The sequence below is a fragment of the Alligator sinensis genome, unplaced genomic scaffold (genome assembly GCF_000455745.1).
Source record: "Alligator sinensis unplaced genomic scaffold, ASM45574v1 scaffold87_1, whole genome shotgun sequence".
NCBI classification, from domain to species: domain Eukaryota; kingdom Metazoa; phylum Chordata; order Crocodylia; family Alligatoridae; genus Alligator; species Alligator sinensis.
The window spans coordinates 1,087,237-1,106,342 of record NW_005841929.1 but is presented as its reverse complement, the minus strand read 5'-3'; the positions used below and the strand labels follow the sequence as shown (position 1 = coordinate 1,106,342).

The 19,106-nt window shown below is 40.6% G+C and overlaps 1 protein-coding gene across 4 annotated transcripts in view; it reads left to right on the top strand.

The window, feature by feature from the left end:
- The window catches only part of BCL2L13 (BCL2 like 13), an 87,371-nt gene that overhangs the window by 42,485 nt on the left and 25,780 nt on the right, over positions 1–19,106 (top strand). The window contains exons 4-7 of one of the 4 annotated variants that reach the window (XM_025198798.1): positions 2,035–2,191; positions 8,405–8,474; positions 15,276–15,419; positions 17,561–17,640. In XM_025198798.1, coding sequence (XP_025054583.1) covers positions 2,035–2,191; positions 8,405–8,474; positions 15,276–15,419; positions 17,561–17,605 — 416 coding nt within the window. In that variant the 3' untranslated portion in view covers positions 17,606–17,640. Of the gene's footprint in view, positions 1–2,034; positions 2,192–8,404; positions 8,475–15,275; positions 15,420–15,904; positions 15,957–17,560; positions 17,641–19,106 lie in introns of all 4 variants that reach the window. The other 3 variants (XM_025198799.1, XM_025198794.1, XM_025198795.1) reach the window with 3 other exon arrangements.

The following is a 19,106-nucleotide window of genomic DNA, read 5'->3' as shown; positions in this document are numbered from 1 at the left end:
AGCAGGGGTCCAATGTTTTCCTTGCTTTTCCTCCGGCTCCCCACATATCTGAAAAAGGACTTTTTTATTGTCCTTGATGCTCAAAGCTAGTTGGAGTTCAGTTGCAGCCTTGGCTTTCCTGATTTGCTCCCTGCAGGACCGGACCAGTGCAGAATATTCCTCCTTGGAGGTGAATCCCATCCTCCATCCTTTCTAGGCCTTTCTTTTTAGCCTTAGGAGGTCTGCTAGATTTCTGGAGAGCCAGAGAGGCTGCTGTGCCCTCTTGCTGCCTTTCCTCTGAGATGGAATAGAATTAGCTTGTGCATTGAGGATCTCTTCCTTTAGGAGCAACCACTTTTCCTAGACTCCCCTCCCCGTGGGGTTGTGGTCCCTTAGGGCCTCACTGACAAACCTCCTGAGCTTGTCAAAGTTGGCTTTCCTGAAGTCAAGGACTTCAGTGTGGCTGACTGACTTGCCAGCTTTATGGCGGAGGTGAAGGTGATCAGCTCATGGGAAACTGGGTGACAGCGACCATCAATCACTAGGTCGTGGATTAGGTCATCCCCAGTAGCCAGTACCAGGTCGAGCAGCGCTTTACCTCTCGTTGGCCCTTAAACTTCTTGAGTCAGGTAGAAGTCATCCATGCACAATAGGAAGCTTTGCGACCACTCGGATTTTGCTGAGTGATCCTCCCACAAAATGTCTGGGTAGTTGAAGTCACCCATGACAACCATGGCCCTGGAGCATGCGGCCTCAGCCAGTTCCCAGGCGAATTCCTGGTCAAGCTCTTGACTTTGGGTGGGAGGTCTGTAGTAGATTCCCACTGTTGTGTCCCCCGTACCGTGTTCCCCATGGATTTTAACCCAGAGGGTCTCCAGTTGTCCACCCTGGTCGCCGACATCGGCTTGCAAGGACGCGTAGCTTTCTTTCATCTTTTTGAATTATTAAAAAGTAAATAATAATAGTTATACATGGGCAAATTAAGCCAAATAACCACACTTTACCATTTGGAACTGTTTAAGGTATGGCACAGTGTTCACTGTGTGTCAGCAACTCAAGCTGGTGTGGCAGTCACTAGTAGGCTATTATGAGTTCTTGTCAGTTAAATCTGCATTTCAGCTGCTCTGATTTATCATGGGAGCTAAATCATCTCTCAGCAACTATGAAGGATTCAGAGCAGAGCAGTGGTTTTGCCTCTCCTCAGGTGCACCCTTAACTCATCATCTTATTGGTGGTTGGCCTTTAAGGCTGAATTTGTAAACATGCATGTTTTTAATTATGTAACTGGAAACACCCCGTGAAGTCAGTAGGAATTATTATTTTCCTTTTCATTATCAGGAAGTTAAGCAGAAAAAATTACAATGTTACAATTTAAAATGCATCAAGGAGAATAGCTAAGTTTTGTGTAACCTTCATTTGTCCAGTTTGTGCATGAAGGACCAGGTTTGCTTCTGGCTAAATCAGTATGTACCACCAAAAATCTAATCTCAGCAGGGATCGTGTAGTTTCTTAGTCTATACACTGTTTTCTGATCATCATTGATTATTTTAATAAAATTCTAATCACTATGCAGTGTATTATGAGGACAGAGTGCTTCACCGGCAGGGATGGCTCAGAGTGCTTCACCGGCAGGAATGACTAGATGATTCAATAAAATTAGGAGATGAAAAAGACCTATAAAACAATTATTTTAACAGTTGGTTTTTGGTACTGCTGCAGATCTGTCCATGTATGGCCAGATCGCACACTATGTGAATTATGTTATTTTTTATTTTACTGTCTGCCACAGAATTGAAATTGTATATGCCAAAAATATATGCAGTTGACTTTCACTCGCATGTTGTGGATCTTCCTGTTAAGAAAGACATTAGAATGGAGATATAACTCAGACTTCTATGGCTGAATTTGGCTCCATTGCGTCTTCCTGAAAATGGTATACAAGCTCGCTCCTCCCCTGAAGTGGCATCTCACTGCCTAAAGTAAACTTCATGTAACTAGTGGGTTAAATCTAAATAAAGTTAGCCTCAGAATTTTTTATTTTACTTTTGTCCTTAGCCTTCTCCAGCACAGGGTTTGACTGCCACACTTCCCCTGTATTCAGTCCTGCCAATCCAGAGAGCTCAATTGAGGATTGTCTGGCTCATCTTGGAGAGAAAGTGTCCCAGGAATTGAAGGAACCTCTACACAAAGCACTGCAGAGTCTGCTCAGCAAGTAAGTTACCATCTGTTTCCTCAGATGGAAGGCACACCCTCTTTAAATGCTGTCTGTCGCTAGAATGCCAACAATTTGACTGAACTGCCTTCTGGTATTTATTTCTCTTCTGATCTTCCTTTACTTGTCCTCTTTATAAGAATACCACTTTGCTGTATTTAATATTACGTTGGGGAGTATTTTTCAGACTATTAACCTTTTAACTTATGAGCACTGAGCCTACATGATTGAGTTGACATGCCTGAAACTGCAGGTTATACTGGTAGCTGACAGTCACCAGCAAATCACAGATTTGCTGGATGCTGGAGTATAGCCAGATTCGTTTTCCCCACCCTACAGTTGAAAGCAATGTTAGGGCTCTGGATGTGGTATTATAGTACTAAGGGGCTAATGTTGTTGATATCTCTGTATTTTAGGTACCCCAGATGTTGCTAAACTTGTCTTGGGTTGCACATCTGCCAATGGAATTACTTCCACATTTTCATAGTGGGAACCTACCTCTCAGCCTGTCACACTCCTGGCCTTTAAAATGAGGGACAAGTAGGAAATAATAGAGAAGTTACGTTCAGGTAGCACAGAAACGTGCTTAAATGTAAGTCAGTTTCTTTTTCTTAAAAAAATATGTATACTTAGTGGGGGGTGGGTTCTCAAGGAGCTGGCATGAGACAGGAAAACAGTTGATTACATGCTGATTCACCATGTCTTTTCAAGTGAATGTGGGCACCTGTGCTACCTGTAGTGGCAAGGACTGTGGCCTTTCATTGTAGTGATGATTGGCCGTGTCTACGCGAGATGCTGACTGTGCAGGCATTCAGCACTTGTATAAACAAGTACAAGTTCATACCACTTGTAGAAACAAGTACTAAATGACTGCACAGTAGCCAGAGTTACTGAGTAGTAGTGTTGCCAAATGCCTTTTAGGTGATGCTGATTGTACAGTAGCTCATTACTATTGCACAGTAGCGTAGCAGTATGCTTCTACCATGCTATGTTGGCCCTTGTCTATTGGACTAAATCCTTGGCATGCTTGTCTTGATTAAAGTGGTTGATAGGCATTGTAGAGTTACTGGGACTGTCATTTTTCCAGTATGAATTATCAGTCTGGGTTTCAAGTGACTCAGATAATTTTTTTCTGCCTAAATAATATTGCATTTGAAGTCCAGAATTTGTCGATAGAAAGCATGAGTAGAAGCAGCCAGTTGTCAAGGCTGTATATAAAATACAACTGTGAAGACAACTGTAGAAAAATTAGCTTGGCTGTGCCTGACTTGTGTGTCTAACTTGTGGATTGATAGCCTCATGTCTCTGACAGGAAACCAAGTTTTAGTGGTACTCTACCCAGATCTCTTCTCCTATTCCTGTTCCTGCAGAGTTCAAACACCTTGATATTGAAATCCTATAGTTCAATTGTATAGCTTAAACTTTAGTTCTCACAGACACTAGAGGGCATATCTGTGCCTTAATAAAGCAAGTAACTTCCAGCTTTGGTGAGGTAATGAAATATATAAGTAGTTCCTTGAGCAGTGTTTTGCAGTGAACCAAGTGGCACAGTTGTTTTAAACATGAAATTGATGTCAGTGGAGGAAGAGTGGGAGTTGCATTTTCTTGGGCATGAAAACGGTGTCTGAATCTATTCGTTCCTTGGTCTATCCAATATAAGTATATAGTCATCCATCCAAGTTTCCCCTCTGAAGCTTGTAATTGCAATATCTGCTCTTATGTTCAGTTTGCATTGCTCATAGAAATGAAATTCTGCCTTGTGCATGATGGTACATAGAGCTACCTTTAGGCTGCCACGCTAGGTTAGGCAGATAATTATAATTTCTTTCTCTCATTATCTTCTTTTGAGCAAGAATAATGAATACTGGCTACTTGGTTGGTTCCACTTTAGCACCATGCATCAAGAAGAAATTGAGAACTCTACTTATAACCTTTCCACAGGTTAACAGTGACTTGGATTACCTCTATCAGAGAATCATAGACAAGTAGGGTTGGAAGGGACCTCTAGAGGTCATCTAGTTCAATCCTCTGCCTGAGGCAGGATAATCCCTATCCAAACCAGCCTGTACAAATCCATAATCTAACACATTATTAAAACTACCATCAACAAAAACATGACATAACCTAATTTGACGTAGGTAAAGGAGGTGGACCGCGGCAGCCAACATCCGTCCTCTGTGAAAGATTGTTAATTTATGCTCAAGAGATCCTAGGAAGAAGGCCACATCCCCTGCTACACAGGAAGGCAAAAACCTGCACGGTCTATACCAGTTTGACCATGGGATTAAATACCTTCATGATCCCAAATATGGCAGTAGGTCTAATCCTGGAAAAGACCTCCTGACCAGGAACTTCCTGATTTAAATCCCAGCAGAAGCATTGGCACACCCTAGTCAAAATCCCCCACCTTGGCTGCAGCCAACACCCAAAGGTAAATGTGCGCACATACTGAAGTCTTGTGGATCTTTCATTTGTCTAGTAAAAGCATCTGTTCAGACAGGTTGTGCTGTATGCTTGGCACAAAGTAGTCTTTGTTGCAGGTGTTTACAAATTGTCAAAACCTGTTGACCCATCTACATGCTCCTTTAGAAATACACAGTGAAATGTATTTTTCATAGGATGCCCTTAGAGACAGGGAGGTTTGTTTGTTTGTTTGTTTTTCCTTGCTTTTGATTTCCCTTTCTTCTTGATAAGAGGTAATGAAACATTTTGCCAGGGAATCATTTTCTTTTTGTAAGATGATTGGCTTTTACCCTCTGATTCCCTGAAAGTTTACTTTGGTGTACCTAGAGAATTATTAGATTATAGCACAGCAGTTGACTTTTAGTTGACTGTTAAGAGATGCTTTCATTTTAAGCTTTATTTTGACATGCTTATTTTAACTATTTAAAAAGTTACCCTTTGATCTTAATTATCTTATGCTCTTACTTAGTGATAACAATGCCTTACACCTTTCTTGGGAAGGCTGGTCAAATTCTTATCCAAGAATGAAAGAGAGTAGTTTCAGAAATATTTTTTTAGGGATAAGTGTGCTCTGGGAGCATGCATTTTTAAAAAAAAAAGGAAGATAAAGGTTTGTAGTTGTGTAGGAGGTAGTTCCTTTTGACACATTTTAAACTGCTTGTTGTTGAAGTAACACAGAGGTGGGCAGTTATTTGGGCTGGAGGACCACTTAGGGAGTTTTGACAAGCTGTTGCTGGCTGGGTCAGCACCCTTCCGGCCTGGGGCAGAGCTGTGATCCACTCCCTGCCTGTCCCGCTCCCAGATGTTGCTCCCTGTCCACCCGTGGCCCATTCCCTGCTGTTGCTCCCAGATGTAGCTCCCTGCCCACTTGTGGCCCACTACCTGCCCACCCATGGCCCCATCCCATCCCATCTGTCCAGCCAGGCACACCCTGCCCATGGTGGGTCCCAGGCTAGTCTCCATGGAGATCCCACCTGCTCGCCTGCTCCATCCGTCATCCCCGGTGGTGGGTGCAGGGTGGACAGGCTGGGGTACCCAGGCAGCAGGGCTGGGTCTGGTGTCAGCGGAGACATTGGCAGCAGAAGACAGAAGGAGCTACCACCCCTGGGGCTGCCTGCAATCTGAGTCCAGTTGCCATGCCACCCCAGCCCCACTGTGTGCTCAGGCATGGTGGGACCAGCCACGCATGCAACGGCCCAAGCTGCCCCCCCATGCCTGGGCTAGGAGGCAGGGGTGACTGGTGTCTCCTGAGTCTGGAGGGGGACACAATTTGTGGGTGGGCCCAGGGACAGGCTAAAAGCCTCATATCCACTCCTATACTTGTGTGCTGCAGCTTAGTGCCCCCCCACCCCCCACATGCCCCCCTGGCCCATGCGGCAAAAACTTCCCGGTGCTGAGTTGTTGGCTAATCTCAGGGGGGGCACGCCCCCCCCCACCCCCCCCAAGTTGCCTGTGCCAGGAGGGGCTGAGGGACCTGCCATGGGCCGGATAAAATCCCTTGGCAGACCAGATCTGGCCTGCAGGCCATATTTGCCCACCCTTGAAGTAAAACAAAACACACAAATCTTAAAAAGAATGAGCTATGAAGATCTAGGCATGAGTTGTTAATTTGTCTTCTATATCCTAGAAAGACATGCAAGTAAGTGATTATCTACATCTGTGGGAATCTAGAGAAACTTTTACCCACAAGTGATTCCATTCAGTTTTACAGTGCTAATAAGTCATTACATGCTGCATTACAAATTTGCAGAGTATCTTCCAAATGGTTTGGACATTTCAGTTAAGATACTAAGCTCAACAGCCCCTTCCTGCAATGATTTAAACCTATTTGTTTCTAGGGAAGAAACTTAGAACTTGTCACTTTTTCCAGAGCTAATGTACTAAACTCCACTAACAGTATTGTAAGTTTATAAGTACATCCTATGGGGCCACAGCGTATGGGATGTGTGCATGGCAGTTGAAGAGGCCTTTCAGTGGATAGCTATCGGATTTGAGAGATTTATCTTTGTCTGAGAACTTTCTAAATTAAGCAGGTATTGACTGAGTTAGCATGTGGATGGATGATCAAATAAGAACACCTGATATTCTGGGGGAGCTTGTTTTTTCTGATGGCAAAGATTATTTTGATATAGTATATTACCCAGTAAATTCAGTTACTTGTAGTCACTTTTCTCAAATGCCTAGTAACAGTGTTGTACAGTGTATTGGGGGAAGACTGGTTTGATCCCTACCACTGTTATTTTGTCCACATATTAAAGTTGGATAAAATCAGAACTTCTATAGCCTGCAGTCATATGGCCACAGAATATGTTTGAATTCCTTTTCAACTTAAGCAAGTTTGGAATGGGTAGGAAAAGGTACACCACATACAGGCCTCTCTAAACAGCAGCTCCAGTCTGGCACATAATCTCCTAATAATTATCTTTCTGAAGTTGATAATACTCTTCCTAACCTACTAATTCATTTAAACGAGCTTAAAAAGGAGCCAAAAAAGTTAAGGCATTGTATTTAAAATAGCAAGTCATGCTCTCAGTCCCACTATGAGCCTTAACTCTGGTCTTTTACTTGTGCTCACTACAATAATGGTTTTAGTTACATGATCATATTTCATTGGGTAATATGAGATGCTATTTTGTAAATGAAATCAAATGAAAAGGTAAAACATCTTTTCTTACCACATATATAAGCATAATATATCATTAGATCATACAGTACTACCAGCTGGATGTAAACAAGAGGTTCCTGTTTCTGCTACCCATGGCCAGAATCTTTTTCTCTGCTTAAACTAGATCCTGGCCTTTAACTTGACCCTGGTATTGCTGTGGGAGCAGTTTCCCTGAAGCATGCTGGTCAGTGCTTCATTGGTTTTACCTGTATGTCAAACAAAGTTTCCTCCAGTCACAACAAGGAAGAATTTCACATGAGGAAAATTTGTTAGGGTGTCCACTGGCTTTAGAGAGAGATGGGAATGCTCCTGTGTTCCCTGAAAGAGTTGTGGTAGGTAGTGTCACTTTGGCAGAAGTTATGCTTTTGTAACCTCTTCCCAAACAAAAAAAATAATCCTTTTTCCCATCCTAAAATGAGTACATCATCCTCATCCCAGTATTTAGAAAGAGAAGGATTTAGCAATTCTAAAACAAAAGGTCCTAGGGCATTTATCTTTATATGCAAAAGGTTGATTGTGTAATCAAAAGTACTTCATTTCCCACAACTAATGCTTTAACCCTAATGCAACATTAACATTTTTCAAATAATCAGTGCTTATAGGTAATCTTTTACTTGCAAGTCTGTCTGGTTAAACCTCAAGGTGCAGCAGATTTTATTAAGATTTCCTTTTAGAGCTTCATAACCTTTAGAATGAGGAATTCCCTCCTAAAGATGTGATAAAAAGGAGAATGGGAATTTTTATAGCAGGTGAGAGGGTCTAGTAATTTAGTGCCCTATTTCAGATGGTAATCTACATTGGGTTCTTCATTTAGTTAAAAGCCCTGTGGCTCATCTAACTGAGTGAATGATATGATGCTATTGACTTAGTGGAATGTCTTCTTGACCCCATCTGGTGATCGTGGTTTATACTGTCAAGCGTGAGATTCGATAGGCCTTGAAATTGTCTTAGCTCATATAATAGTTTATGCTTGCAGCGAGTATGTGACCACTTAGGCACCTGGGAATAAGAACTCTTGTAGGTTTTTATTTTTTTTCCTCCTATTTTTCTCTGTATAACTTTTAGTGTTGTTTTAATTTTTATAGGCCAGTGACTTACCAGGAATACCGAGAACGTACACAGGAGGTAGCTGCTCACGCCAGTGGATGGAGCAAGGTACCAATCACATTGTCTTGACTTTAAGTTCTTAACAATTTGAAGCCAACTGGGAGGCCTTTCTCTACAATAGTCCCATTGTAGAGTAAGCAAAAATTGTGGACTTCAGATATTTAGGAGTAAAATGGGGCCAGGACTAAACAAAATACACTTGGAAACTTTTGTCTGATAACTTGCCCTTTGAAATGGTAGGGTTTTAGATGTTGTATAATTTTTAAAGTTTTTGTTAGACTTTATTTAATCTGTTATTTGTTAAATTTACTACTTTATACCACAATATTGTCTAAGTACTATATTTACTTGAATTGAAGATGACCCTCCCATATTTAGATTCTGTCCATGGAAAATTTATAAATTTTCCAATCTTTTTCTACAGATAGAACCTAATTATTGGAGGATCATCTTAAATTTATCCCCATCACGACTGCAGTGGAGAAAACAGTGGTAGGGGGCAGGTGGTGGGGGAGGCAGTAAGAGGATAGGCAGTGTGAGGAGGAGTGAGGGGAAGGCAGCTTGCCCCTGTCACCTGTCTCTTTCCCTGCCTCCTCTTTTCTGTTGCTGAAAAAGAACATCTCCATTACTAGCATTCTTCCAACATAGTATTGGCTAGAGCATTGATTCAGCATTTACCCAGAAAAAATGCACTGCCTATTGGACCATCAAAACCACTTTCTACTGTATTAAATGATGGTGACATTGAGACATTTTGGAAGGTTTTAATTTTTTTGCTTGACCTTGCGTAATCTGAGATTTTATGGGATTATTAAAATACAAAGACCAGGAAGCTAGAATTAAAATTCCCAGACATTTCTGTTCTGAATTCCTAACTTCTGCCATTTAAAATCTGAACAATAATATTATACTTTCAATACAGTTTTCCATTAGCTGGTATAAATAACACTGTTTAAAAAAAAAAAAGTCTTAATGAACTGTTTGGTACTTCTGTACTCAAAGACACCTACATTTTGAGCTTTTATGGTACCTGAGATTTTATGTTGAAAACTGATGACTCTCAGATGTAGAAAAATTAATTCTTTCACTATAATGTTTGTACTTAGGGCATTATTTTCTACTGGAGATCTCATTTTCATCTGAAAAGACCATAGATTTTTCTAAAAACTTAAAAATGTTAAAGGTTGCCTGCTCTAAGTCATCTTGCCATATATTCCCTGTCTTTTTAGTGTTTTATCTTGTGGAGTTGCATGAGTCTCTTAACCAGAAATAGGGTATTGTCAATAACAACCATCTTTTTCTTAATTTTAATAATCTGTCCCTTGCTTTCTTCTATACATGTGAACTAAGAAACAAGAATGAGTGGTGTAATCCCAAAGTTCACAAAATATAACTGTCTCAAATGTAGGATCTTTAGTGTTTTAAATTTGTAGTAGATCCTATTGTTTTAGATGGAAATTTCTCTTAGCCAACAGCTAACTAACTGTTCAACAGGAAATCTTATGTCTAACACTAGGCATATTGTTTAAAATACAGTACTTCTAAGCATGTACAGCATTTCAAAGTATTAACCAATAGGGACAGAGAGGTTGGATTATATCACCATGGTTTAATGTAAAGTAGAATTATTACATCAAAGATGCCCCAACAGTCTGTGCATCCTCGGGACTGGCTGCCAGAGTGGGAATCATTAAACCAGTCCTTTTTTACCTTTGTGTAACACTTTCAGAGAGAGGGTATTAAAGGGGATTCAATAAAAAGGCCTCTAGGTAGACTGTTTTGGGGATTATAAATCTAGATTTATGTTCTCTGCTTTCCTAGACAGCTCCCTCCAGGAAAGGAGAGAACAAAGAATTTATTTACAAGTTTAATTAAAAAATATTTAGTCATAGCAGTAGAAAAGAGTGAACCAGGCTTTCTGAAGTAATTACCAAGAAGTACTTTAACAATTAACTAAATTTATTTAAAAAAAAACCAAACCAAAAACTAAACCTGATTCATTAATTGTGTGAATATTTTACTTTCTTTAGTAGAGTTCTCCTCACCACTACTTAAAACATGGGTAGTCTTCAGCTATAAATTTCTAGAATTGAGACTTCCAGCCATAGACCCTAGGAAACATTTTCTACCTTTAGGTCATGTTATTCAGCCCTTTCAGCCTGTGTAGCTCCTTCCAGTCTAAGAGATCCCAGTCCTAGTACAGCTTCAACTGAGAATCCTAACCAGAAGATGCTTTTGATGTCTATATTTTAAGGACGTTCAGCTAAACATTACATGGTGCCTGCTGGTGTTGGCTTCCCAGAAATGTCTGATTTGTTTCAGTGCAAGACTTTTAAACCCTGTGGTAATATTTCAGCAAGCAAGAACCAACATTGTGTAGAATAAATACAAAATATGCCTGTGCACCATCTTTATCCTCCAGGAATGTCTAGCAGTTCCTTTAATAATACTTATTTAAATAAATGGAATACAACTGTATTAATTTCATTTCCTTTTAAATTCCACTTCCCTATCAGAGGAGCATTTTTGTAACAAAAAAAACAGGATAGTTGAACACCAGAGATGCCTTTTGCTGCAGCCTCAGCCTTCCTTAGTTGACTTGTGAGAGAAACAAGGCTACTACAAAAATAATTTTAAGAAGCGTGCAGTTTTAAACTGAGGAGTCTTGTTGGGCCTAATTATTAGGTATACTGCAGCCAAGTATGGGACTGGGCTGATAAGAATACTTCTGTCATTTGCCATGTGCAGTATTAGGATAGAGCCTATTGTAGGTGAAGAGACCCTGGCGAGTTGCCAACATGGAAAGGGGTCTTTGAAAAGCCTTCCCCTTGGACATAATTCTTCTGCTTTGACAGTTTTCCTCTGTCTTATATTTTTATTATCAGGAATACTTTGAATTGAAATGGTAACAGCATCCCTTTATCTGGTCCAGATGTTCACTTTCCCAACTGAAATTGTTGCTGCAATGACAGCCGTATAAAAGTAAAGTCAGCAGTAGGAACAGATATATTTTTTTAAGTGGGTGATGGATGCCATTTCCATGGAAAATATACTGAATAAGCTGAGAGAAGAGAGCCATCTATAATTTTTTTCTAAACAGATTATTTTCTCATACTCCTGTAAGTGAAGTAATGTTAGGTCTTAAATTTTACTTAAATGTCCTGTCAAGTTTGCTTTTGCAAGTTTGCTTGAGAATGGCAGGGAAAACATTTTAGGTAAAATACCAAGTAGTACTATGTAAATTAAGTAAATGGCAGCTCCTAACTTGACTACCCTGCAAACAAAAAATGCACTTTCTCCTACATGCTACTGGGAGGTTTCTGTTCCAGAGAATTACATGGAATATTAGAAAACCAGATATATACAGGAGGTGCAGCAGGGAACTGCTAATAAAGTGTTGTACCCATGAATTTTCTTTCCTACCTGCTTAATCCTGGGTTCCTCTCTTGATATGATTTTTATGATTAATTTGGATTAAAAGAAATAGAGTATCTGGAGTTGGAAGGACAAAGTGTTTGGTTGTTTTTTTAAGAGAAGATAAAAGCAAGCTGCCCCTATGTGCTCAACTTAGGATCTGACAGTTTGCATAGCAAAAGGCTTTTCTTTCCATGGATAGCCTGTGAAGTAGTACAGAGAAATAAAACTTTAAAATCAAAATAGTGTGTCTGAGCCTTCTGCAGCTAGATGAAAAGTGGTATGATCCCTTGCAACAACACTGTACTGATGCGAGGCAGAAGCTGGTGGCAGAAGACTTTATTTGATACATATTACCTGTCAGAAATAGCTCAAATATTGATTTTTCCTCTCCATCTTTTGAATGCCTTTGACCCTAAAACACTTTATAGTGTCCCCATAAAGTAAGTAGTGCATCTTTTTTTCCAGAGGGGGGAATCTAGCATAAAAATTGAGACACTTCAAATCAGCAACTTTGTGACAAAGCTAGGAATGTCAGCAGGAGCTTTGATTCCCTGATCCTGATATAAACTGTTGGTTTATTCACATTTTTCAAAACTGGGGTATGTTTCTGGTTTCTGTCCTGGAACTGATGTGTTAGTCTGGCATCCAGAAAGGCCTGCACTGCAGCTGACTCTGGGAGAGTTCCTTTAGGCCTAGCTTGTGTTTCTTTCAGCTCCTGGCCAAGGTGCAAGTAGGGATATTTCTGTACTGCTCTGTTCTTTGGAGTTTGAGCTGTTTCAGGCTATCTCAAGTGGGATATGGCTAATTTACATGAAGAGCTGCATTGAACCCCTGATGGGTCCAGAGTCCAGGTCACGCACTGGAGATTCAAAGCAGTTTTATTGCATGTTTACTGCAAGCTGTCACACTGTGAGAGAGGGCAGGATTTTTCCTGTTGTGTTGAATATACAGCGATCAGATTGATTTGATCAAGGTGCAAGTATGAGCAGTCTAGTTTAGAACTGGAAACGTGTGCCAGGTTTAAAGAGTACAGATTTTCACAGAATTGCTGAATATGCACAAATGGGAGAAAGGAAACCAGTACAAAATATAATGGCTATTTTCAGTAAAACACACTGGACTATTTCCAGTATGTCTTGGCCTATTTGGATTGATGAATCCATTTATTGGCTAGTGACTGGAATCTAAATGAAAGCCTTCGGTCACAAAGAGCTAGGTCCAAGAAAGGGTTTGGGTTCCTATATCCAACCAGACAATTGACAAATACCCTTTTTAACCCCTTAGGCAGCTGTGATAGGTCATAGGTGTCTTAAGTTTTTTCTGTTAAAAAAATTACTTTAGCACCTAAAGAAGCCAGAGGTAGGACAACAGAAGTATAAAGATGACAGCTAAAGGTTATATGTGGTATGAATACTCTGTGTGTGCTTTACACAAATTCAGAGTTGCTTTAGTTTTTTCCTATGTGGTTTGGAATGAGCCATGAGTATTGTTTGAATTAACTTTTCTTTTTTGGTTATGCTGGCACAACCTTGCTGAATTTAGTGAGATTCCAGTAGTGTAACCAAGAGTATATTTTGCCTCATTGTTCTAGCTAGTTGGAAAATTTGGGTGACAATTTTCTGGAATAAAAACATTTTTGTTCAGCCCTTTCCATTAAATTTTCCCACCCGTCTTCATTTTTTGGCGTGCTGTACTTAACTAGATATTGTTCTCTGTGAATCAAATTGTAGATACCCTGTAGCATTATTTCTTAAGATATACTTGCATGGTTTTGTGAAGAAGGGTCCTTTTAATGTGTCTATACAACAGAGAAAATAATTGTGATTATTTATGGGGTTTTGCAGCTTAAAGTTTTATGTTTGCGTAATTAAAATTTCAAGTTCCACTTATGTGTTTATGCATCTTTTGCACATAATAAAACAGTAACTCTCTGGATAACGAGGATAAAGATGTTGTGTTTTTAATCTGTTGGACAGCCTTATGCTACCGCTAGTCAGGCTGTTCTTGTTCGTGAAGTCAGTGACTCCATTGGGAAAAAAAATCAGGTCCTACATTGAGCTGGAGATCAGTATTTTTATTTGTTCCTTTGTTCCTCAGTACTGCAGGGCCTGACTGAGGTTTAGGGAGCATCTGAAAGATCAAATGTTTAAATTGGCAAGGGAAGAAAGACATTGTAGTACAAAATACTAGCTTAATTTCCTTACTAGTCTCTTATGCCTCCAGCTTAAAACACACATTTCTTACCAAGAGCTATATGTATGTCCTGTTGGAGGTTTAAAAATGTAAACTGTTTGAGTTGTCTGGTGTACCCACAGCATCTGTAGAAAATAAAGCCTTGACCACTTATTTCATGCTAATTGCTTCCCATGTATGCTCTGTCCCTCTCCCTCTGACTAGGAATAATGTATGAGAAATTTTAGTCTAAGATGACAGGAAATATGTGAAAATGCAGTTTTAAAGTAACAGTGTCATCACAATTATGTAATTAGTTATCCAGACTATAACAATATACACTGTTGTGTTGTGGACAAGACCTCTTTTGTCCTCCATTTTTCAGCTCTTCATGATCCAAAACATGCTATCCCTCTCACTAGTGGGCTGACATCTTTATGCTCTCCATGTACATTTTCACAAGGGTTCATCTGTGTCTGTATCCACTCCATGGCCTACACCAGTCTCTGCAATTTTTCTACTTCTTTCCTGCGTGTTTTTCCCCTATGTTGCATCCTCTACTTATGCCTGGGACCAGCAATGGGAAGAAGCTGCAAAACAGCCTACTACGAGGGAGACTAGCAAGGCATTTATGATTCATTCTAAGCAACATTCTCAGCCTGGACTATAGCTTTTTCACGAAGCACTCCAGTGACCCTTTCTGCCCATAGGGGATTGGTTGGTCCTTACGGAGAATAGATGTGCAGTGCATTTACTGGGTTCTTTAAAGCATTAATATTTTTTCTCGTATCTGCTCCAAGAGCTTTTTCAAAAGTTAATGGCTCTAATTCAGACCATTTTTTCCAAAGTTGGCCAAGTCCTGCTTGCAGCCTTGGCACTGAGAGAAACTTGCATGCTGTATGAGAATAAAGTCCAAGTTTAAGAGTTCAGCTGTTTTCCTTAACCAAAGGCAGTGTAGGGCATTTACAGCATGAAATGTCTCTATGTATATCACTTAATACCTTATTTAACTCACTTTCCCTCAAGCTTCTCAAAGTAATTCACTTTTGAAGCAATAACAAGCATGCAATTGAAAGACAAAAGGAGGATTTTTTTTGGGGTAGTTATGAACATACTGAAATGGGCATAGAAGAGGATTTTGTAACTGAGACACCTGAAGACTTAGGCCATTAATTTGTAACCTGTATGAACATTCTCTTCTCATCTGCAGTAACATCCAATCTAGGAAATGTTATCATTTTCAATCGTTGTCTTTTGAAGGTCTTGGTGCCTCTGGTTCTGCTGCAGCAGTTCCTGATGGAGTTGACAAAACGGGGCCAGGAGCCGCTCAGCACACTTGTGCACTTTGGAGTGACATATCTAGAAGATTATTCTGCAGACCATGTAATCCAACAAGGCGGATGGGTAAGAAGGCAACAGTAAATTTCATATCCCTTGGAGAGTGTGATTCCAGATATGTGGTTCTGCTTATGCTCTGCTAGTCATTCTACAGTGAGGCTGAGAGGATTTGCTAGTGGTCAGCATGTGAAGGTGAGAGCAGTGATGACTTGGTCTCCAGAAAAAAGGAGGGTTAGATTCTTAGGAGGAGATATGGCTTGGGTTGGGTTTACAAGGGCTGTATGAGTTGAGGAGGGGTTCAGATGGAAAATACTGACTGGGCCTTGTACTGAACATATTAAGACAAAAATGTTGCTGTTGTGTGGCTGGCTTCTGATGAGATGCTTTTTACTTCTGGTACATAGAATATTTCATTTTGGAGGCAAGTCCAGTATCCCATAGTTGCAGATGTGTTGAGCCAGAGAGGTCAGTCTGTATCATTTTATTTTCCCATGGTGGATAAATGTTGGAAATTGCTTGTATAGTATTTTCTCTTCTTTCACAAACTTCAGATTGTCTTTGGCAGAGGATGAACAAGCTCAGGAGTTCTGCACAGAAAATGCAGTAGGTGTCAGATTTGCCTTTTTTAATACACCATGTTAATCAGCATTTTTAATGCACTATTGGAAGGCATGCAGATACTACAATAATAGGGATGGTATAAAAATCTGTGGAATAAGCAGACCCCCTTGTAGCAAAATCTTCTTGCAGAAATCATGTGTCTTAGATTGCTGTTTCATATTCATGGCAAATTGAGAGTTGTATTTAAAAAAGCATTCACAGTTCTTGTATTGAAGAGGGGCAGGTCCTGTACTGTGAATCCACCAGAAATATAACTCCTAATCCCTGCAGTTTGCATGCAGCTTGTTGATGTGTTGGCAGTTCAGCTGGAGCTGTATTATGACAGGCTTGGCTTTGAGATTTATTTGTTTCTGGAAGGTTGCCAGATTTAAACGGAATTAATCTGGGATTAGCGAAATGTTAGTTGGTTTTATTGTAAAAGTAAAGCTGGGCAGGAAAATCCACTGATTAAAAAGTCCTAACAGGAAAAATTGTGTTTGGATAGCTTCTCATCTTTCTGTATTTTCATTGGAGATTTCTTGAGGCAGTGGTTCTCAACCTTTTTAAACTCAGGGGTGCCCTTGTTAGACTCAAAGCACCCCTAGGGAAAGGCCAGATCTTAGTTTTCACTTGCTTTTTGACTACAGAAAAATAATAGAGCAAGTCTTCTTTTGCAGAAGAACTCACAAAGGTTGCCACAGGTCAGAATGGTTTTAATGCTCTGAATTCCTATTTAAAATCCCTGGGTTGATCTTGTGATTCATGTTTGCACAACTAACAGTGTTGATATTGTATGACACCCTGCAGCACTCCTGAAAGGCTGTCAAGGCATCCCAGGGTGCATAGCACCTTGATTGAGAATCATTGTTTTAGGGAGCAAACTGTTTCATACATTCATTTCCTGACCTTTCCCTCTTCTTGGCAACAGGGTTTACTGCTTCTTTCTACTGGTACTGTCTGGTTGCTTTCCAGATGCAATTAGCCAAGATATGTTTGTCTTTCAGTTTTTGCCAGATGGGCAGGACTGTCATCTATGCATTTCGGACCTTAATTAAATAAATGCAGACATTGGCTTTGGCTGGTTAAGATTCCAGTTTGCAGTTAAGGCAGAAGAATGTATTGGTATCATGCTTTTTATAAAATTGACTTTTGGTGAATTGTCATTGAATAGGCTCATGTTTGTTTTCCAGCTCCACTTTCAAAGCCTTTTTTATAACTATACATGGGAGCTTGTGCTTTGTGTTGGCTGTGGGATCACATATGTGGCTGACTGGCCTATGTTCCATGGGCTGTGCTCTTGTCTGTATATATCCATTCGGGCACAAAATCAGGGTGACACAAGCAGCATAGTAAACAAGCCAGAGCTATTCTTGAATCAGGAGAAAAGGAAAGAAAACTAAACAAAGTGGTGAGAAAAAAAACCCTTTCTCACTGAATAGATGTGGCAACAGTAACCCTCAGCTGTTCCCGGGTAGGGGCAGGGACCCTTATGTACGTGGTTTCAGTAGAAGGGAATGAGTATGGTTTTTATCCTTTGTTTCCTGTAAGGGAAATGTTTGGTTTTATTAGTTGATACCTGCTTTTTTTCCCCTTTTTGTTTTGATTAGGGAGTATATAATCCACATGATGTGCGCCCCTTTATGACAACGTGATGGGTAGGGAATGGGGTATATCCTCAGGAATGAAGGTAGGGCATTTTATTTATGTTTGAAGTGAACAGAACTGCATACATGCATACACAGGAAGCTGTTAGGTGAAACCTATTTCATGGCTACTTCTAAACAACACGTGTGGGAGGAGCTCTATGTGGATTGAAGCATATTACCAGGGGTTCCCATATGCTGCAGCTGTGAGGGCATAGCATTGCCCTGGCTATCTGCAGTGAATTATCATGGTGAGAATGCAAGTTGTGCCTCTGGTGTGGTCCTAGAACTGTGTGAAGCAGGTGTAACCAGGTCTCTCTAGTTGGTTATTTTTGACATCCTGAAGCTGTGCAAGAGGAACAAGCAAAGTGCAGTGCTGCCTAGTTCGAGCTTGTCTAAAACTGAAGAAATGGCAAAATGACCTCTGCCCATAGTCTTGGGAAGTCATAGCAGAGGAAGGGGTTTAGGAGGAGATTTTTGGCAGCACAGCCTTCTCTCTTCTTAGGAGCACCGTGTAGGCTACAGCGCACTCTTAATTTTTCAAAGCAGAGGGTCATCTTTTAAGTTGGATCCAGCCTCTTTCAAAAATGAGATATTCAGGATGTTGAGAAGATAAGCTGAGCCTTCCTTCTCTATGATGACTTCCCATGGAGCCAGTATTATTTAGACGCATGATCCAATCAACTTCACTCTGCTGCAGTAATAAGGGTAATGCTTCTGCAGTTTCGAACGTCCCCAGAATGTGAGCAGTTTCTAGTTTTAGCCTGTTTTGAGGGGTTGGGAGATGTTTGGGTGTGAGGAAGTGGCTAATTCAGTGGTTGTGAACCTTTCTAGAGTTGAAGCACCCCTCTTCAGACTTCAGGCACCCATTGGAAAGTGCCAGCGCTTAATTTTCATTAATTTTTTTAACTATAGAAAAATAATAGAGCAAGTCGTCTGTTGCAAAGAACTCAGAAAAACCACAAGTCAGAATTGTTTTAACACTCTAAATTCCAATTTCAAATCTCAGGGCTTATTTTGTGAATCATATTTATACACCTAACAGTACTAACATTGTGTGGCATCCTGCAGCACCTTTTAAAGGATCTCAGGGCACCACAGGCTGCCATCGGAACCTGGTTGAAGATCACTGGGCTAACTGAACAGGGGCTGGGCTGGGTAAGTGGCAGAATTGAGCCTCATTAGAGGCTAAATTTGAAGTTGAAAATCGGAGATTTGATTCAGGAAATACAGCCGTATGCCTGCAGTGGCTCAGGCCAGAAGCTGGGGGGGGGGTGTTAGAGCACAGTTCTGTGGCTGTGTTCACTACTTCTTCCTGCTGCCCCTGAGGTCTCTGGGATTTGCAGTCCAGAATTACAGCAGCAGGACTCTGCAGGGTTGCTCATCACTACTTCTTCCTGCTTCCAGGTGCCTCTGGGGTTTGTAGTCTACCATTGCAGCCAGCAGTAAGTTGGAGTGGGGGAAGGGGTGTTTAACCACCCCCACCCCCAGGCCCCAGCCAGGGTTTGCC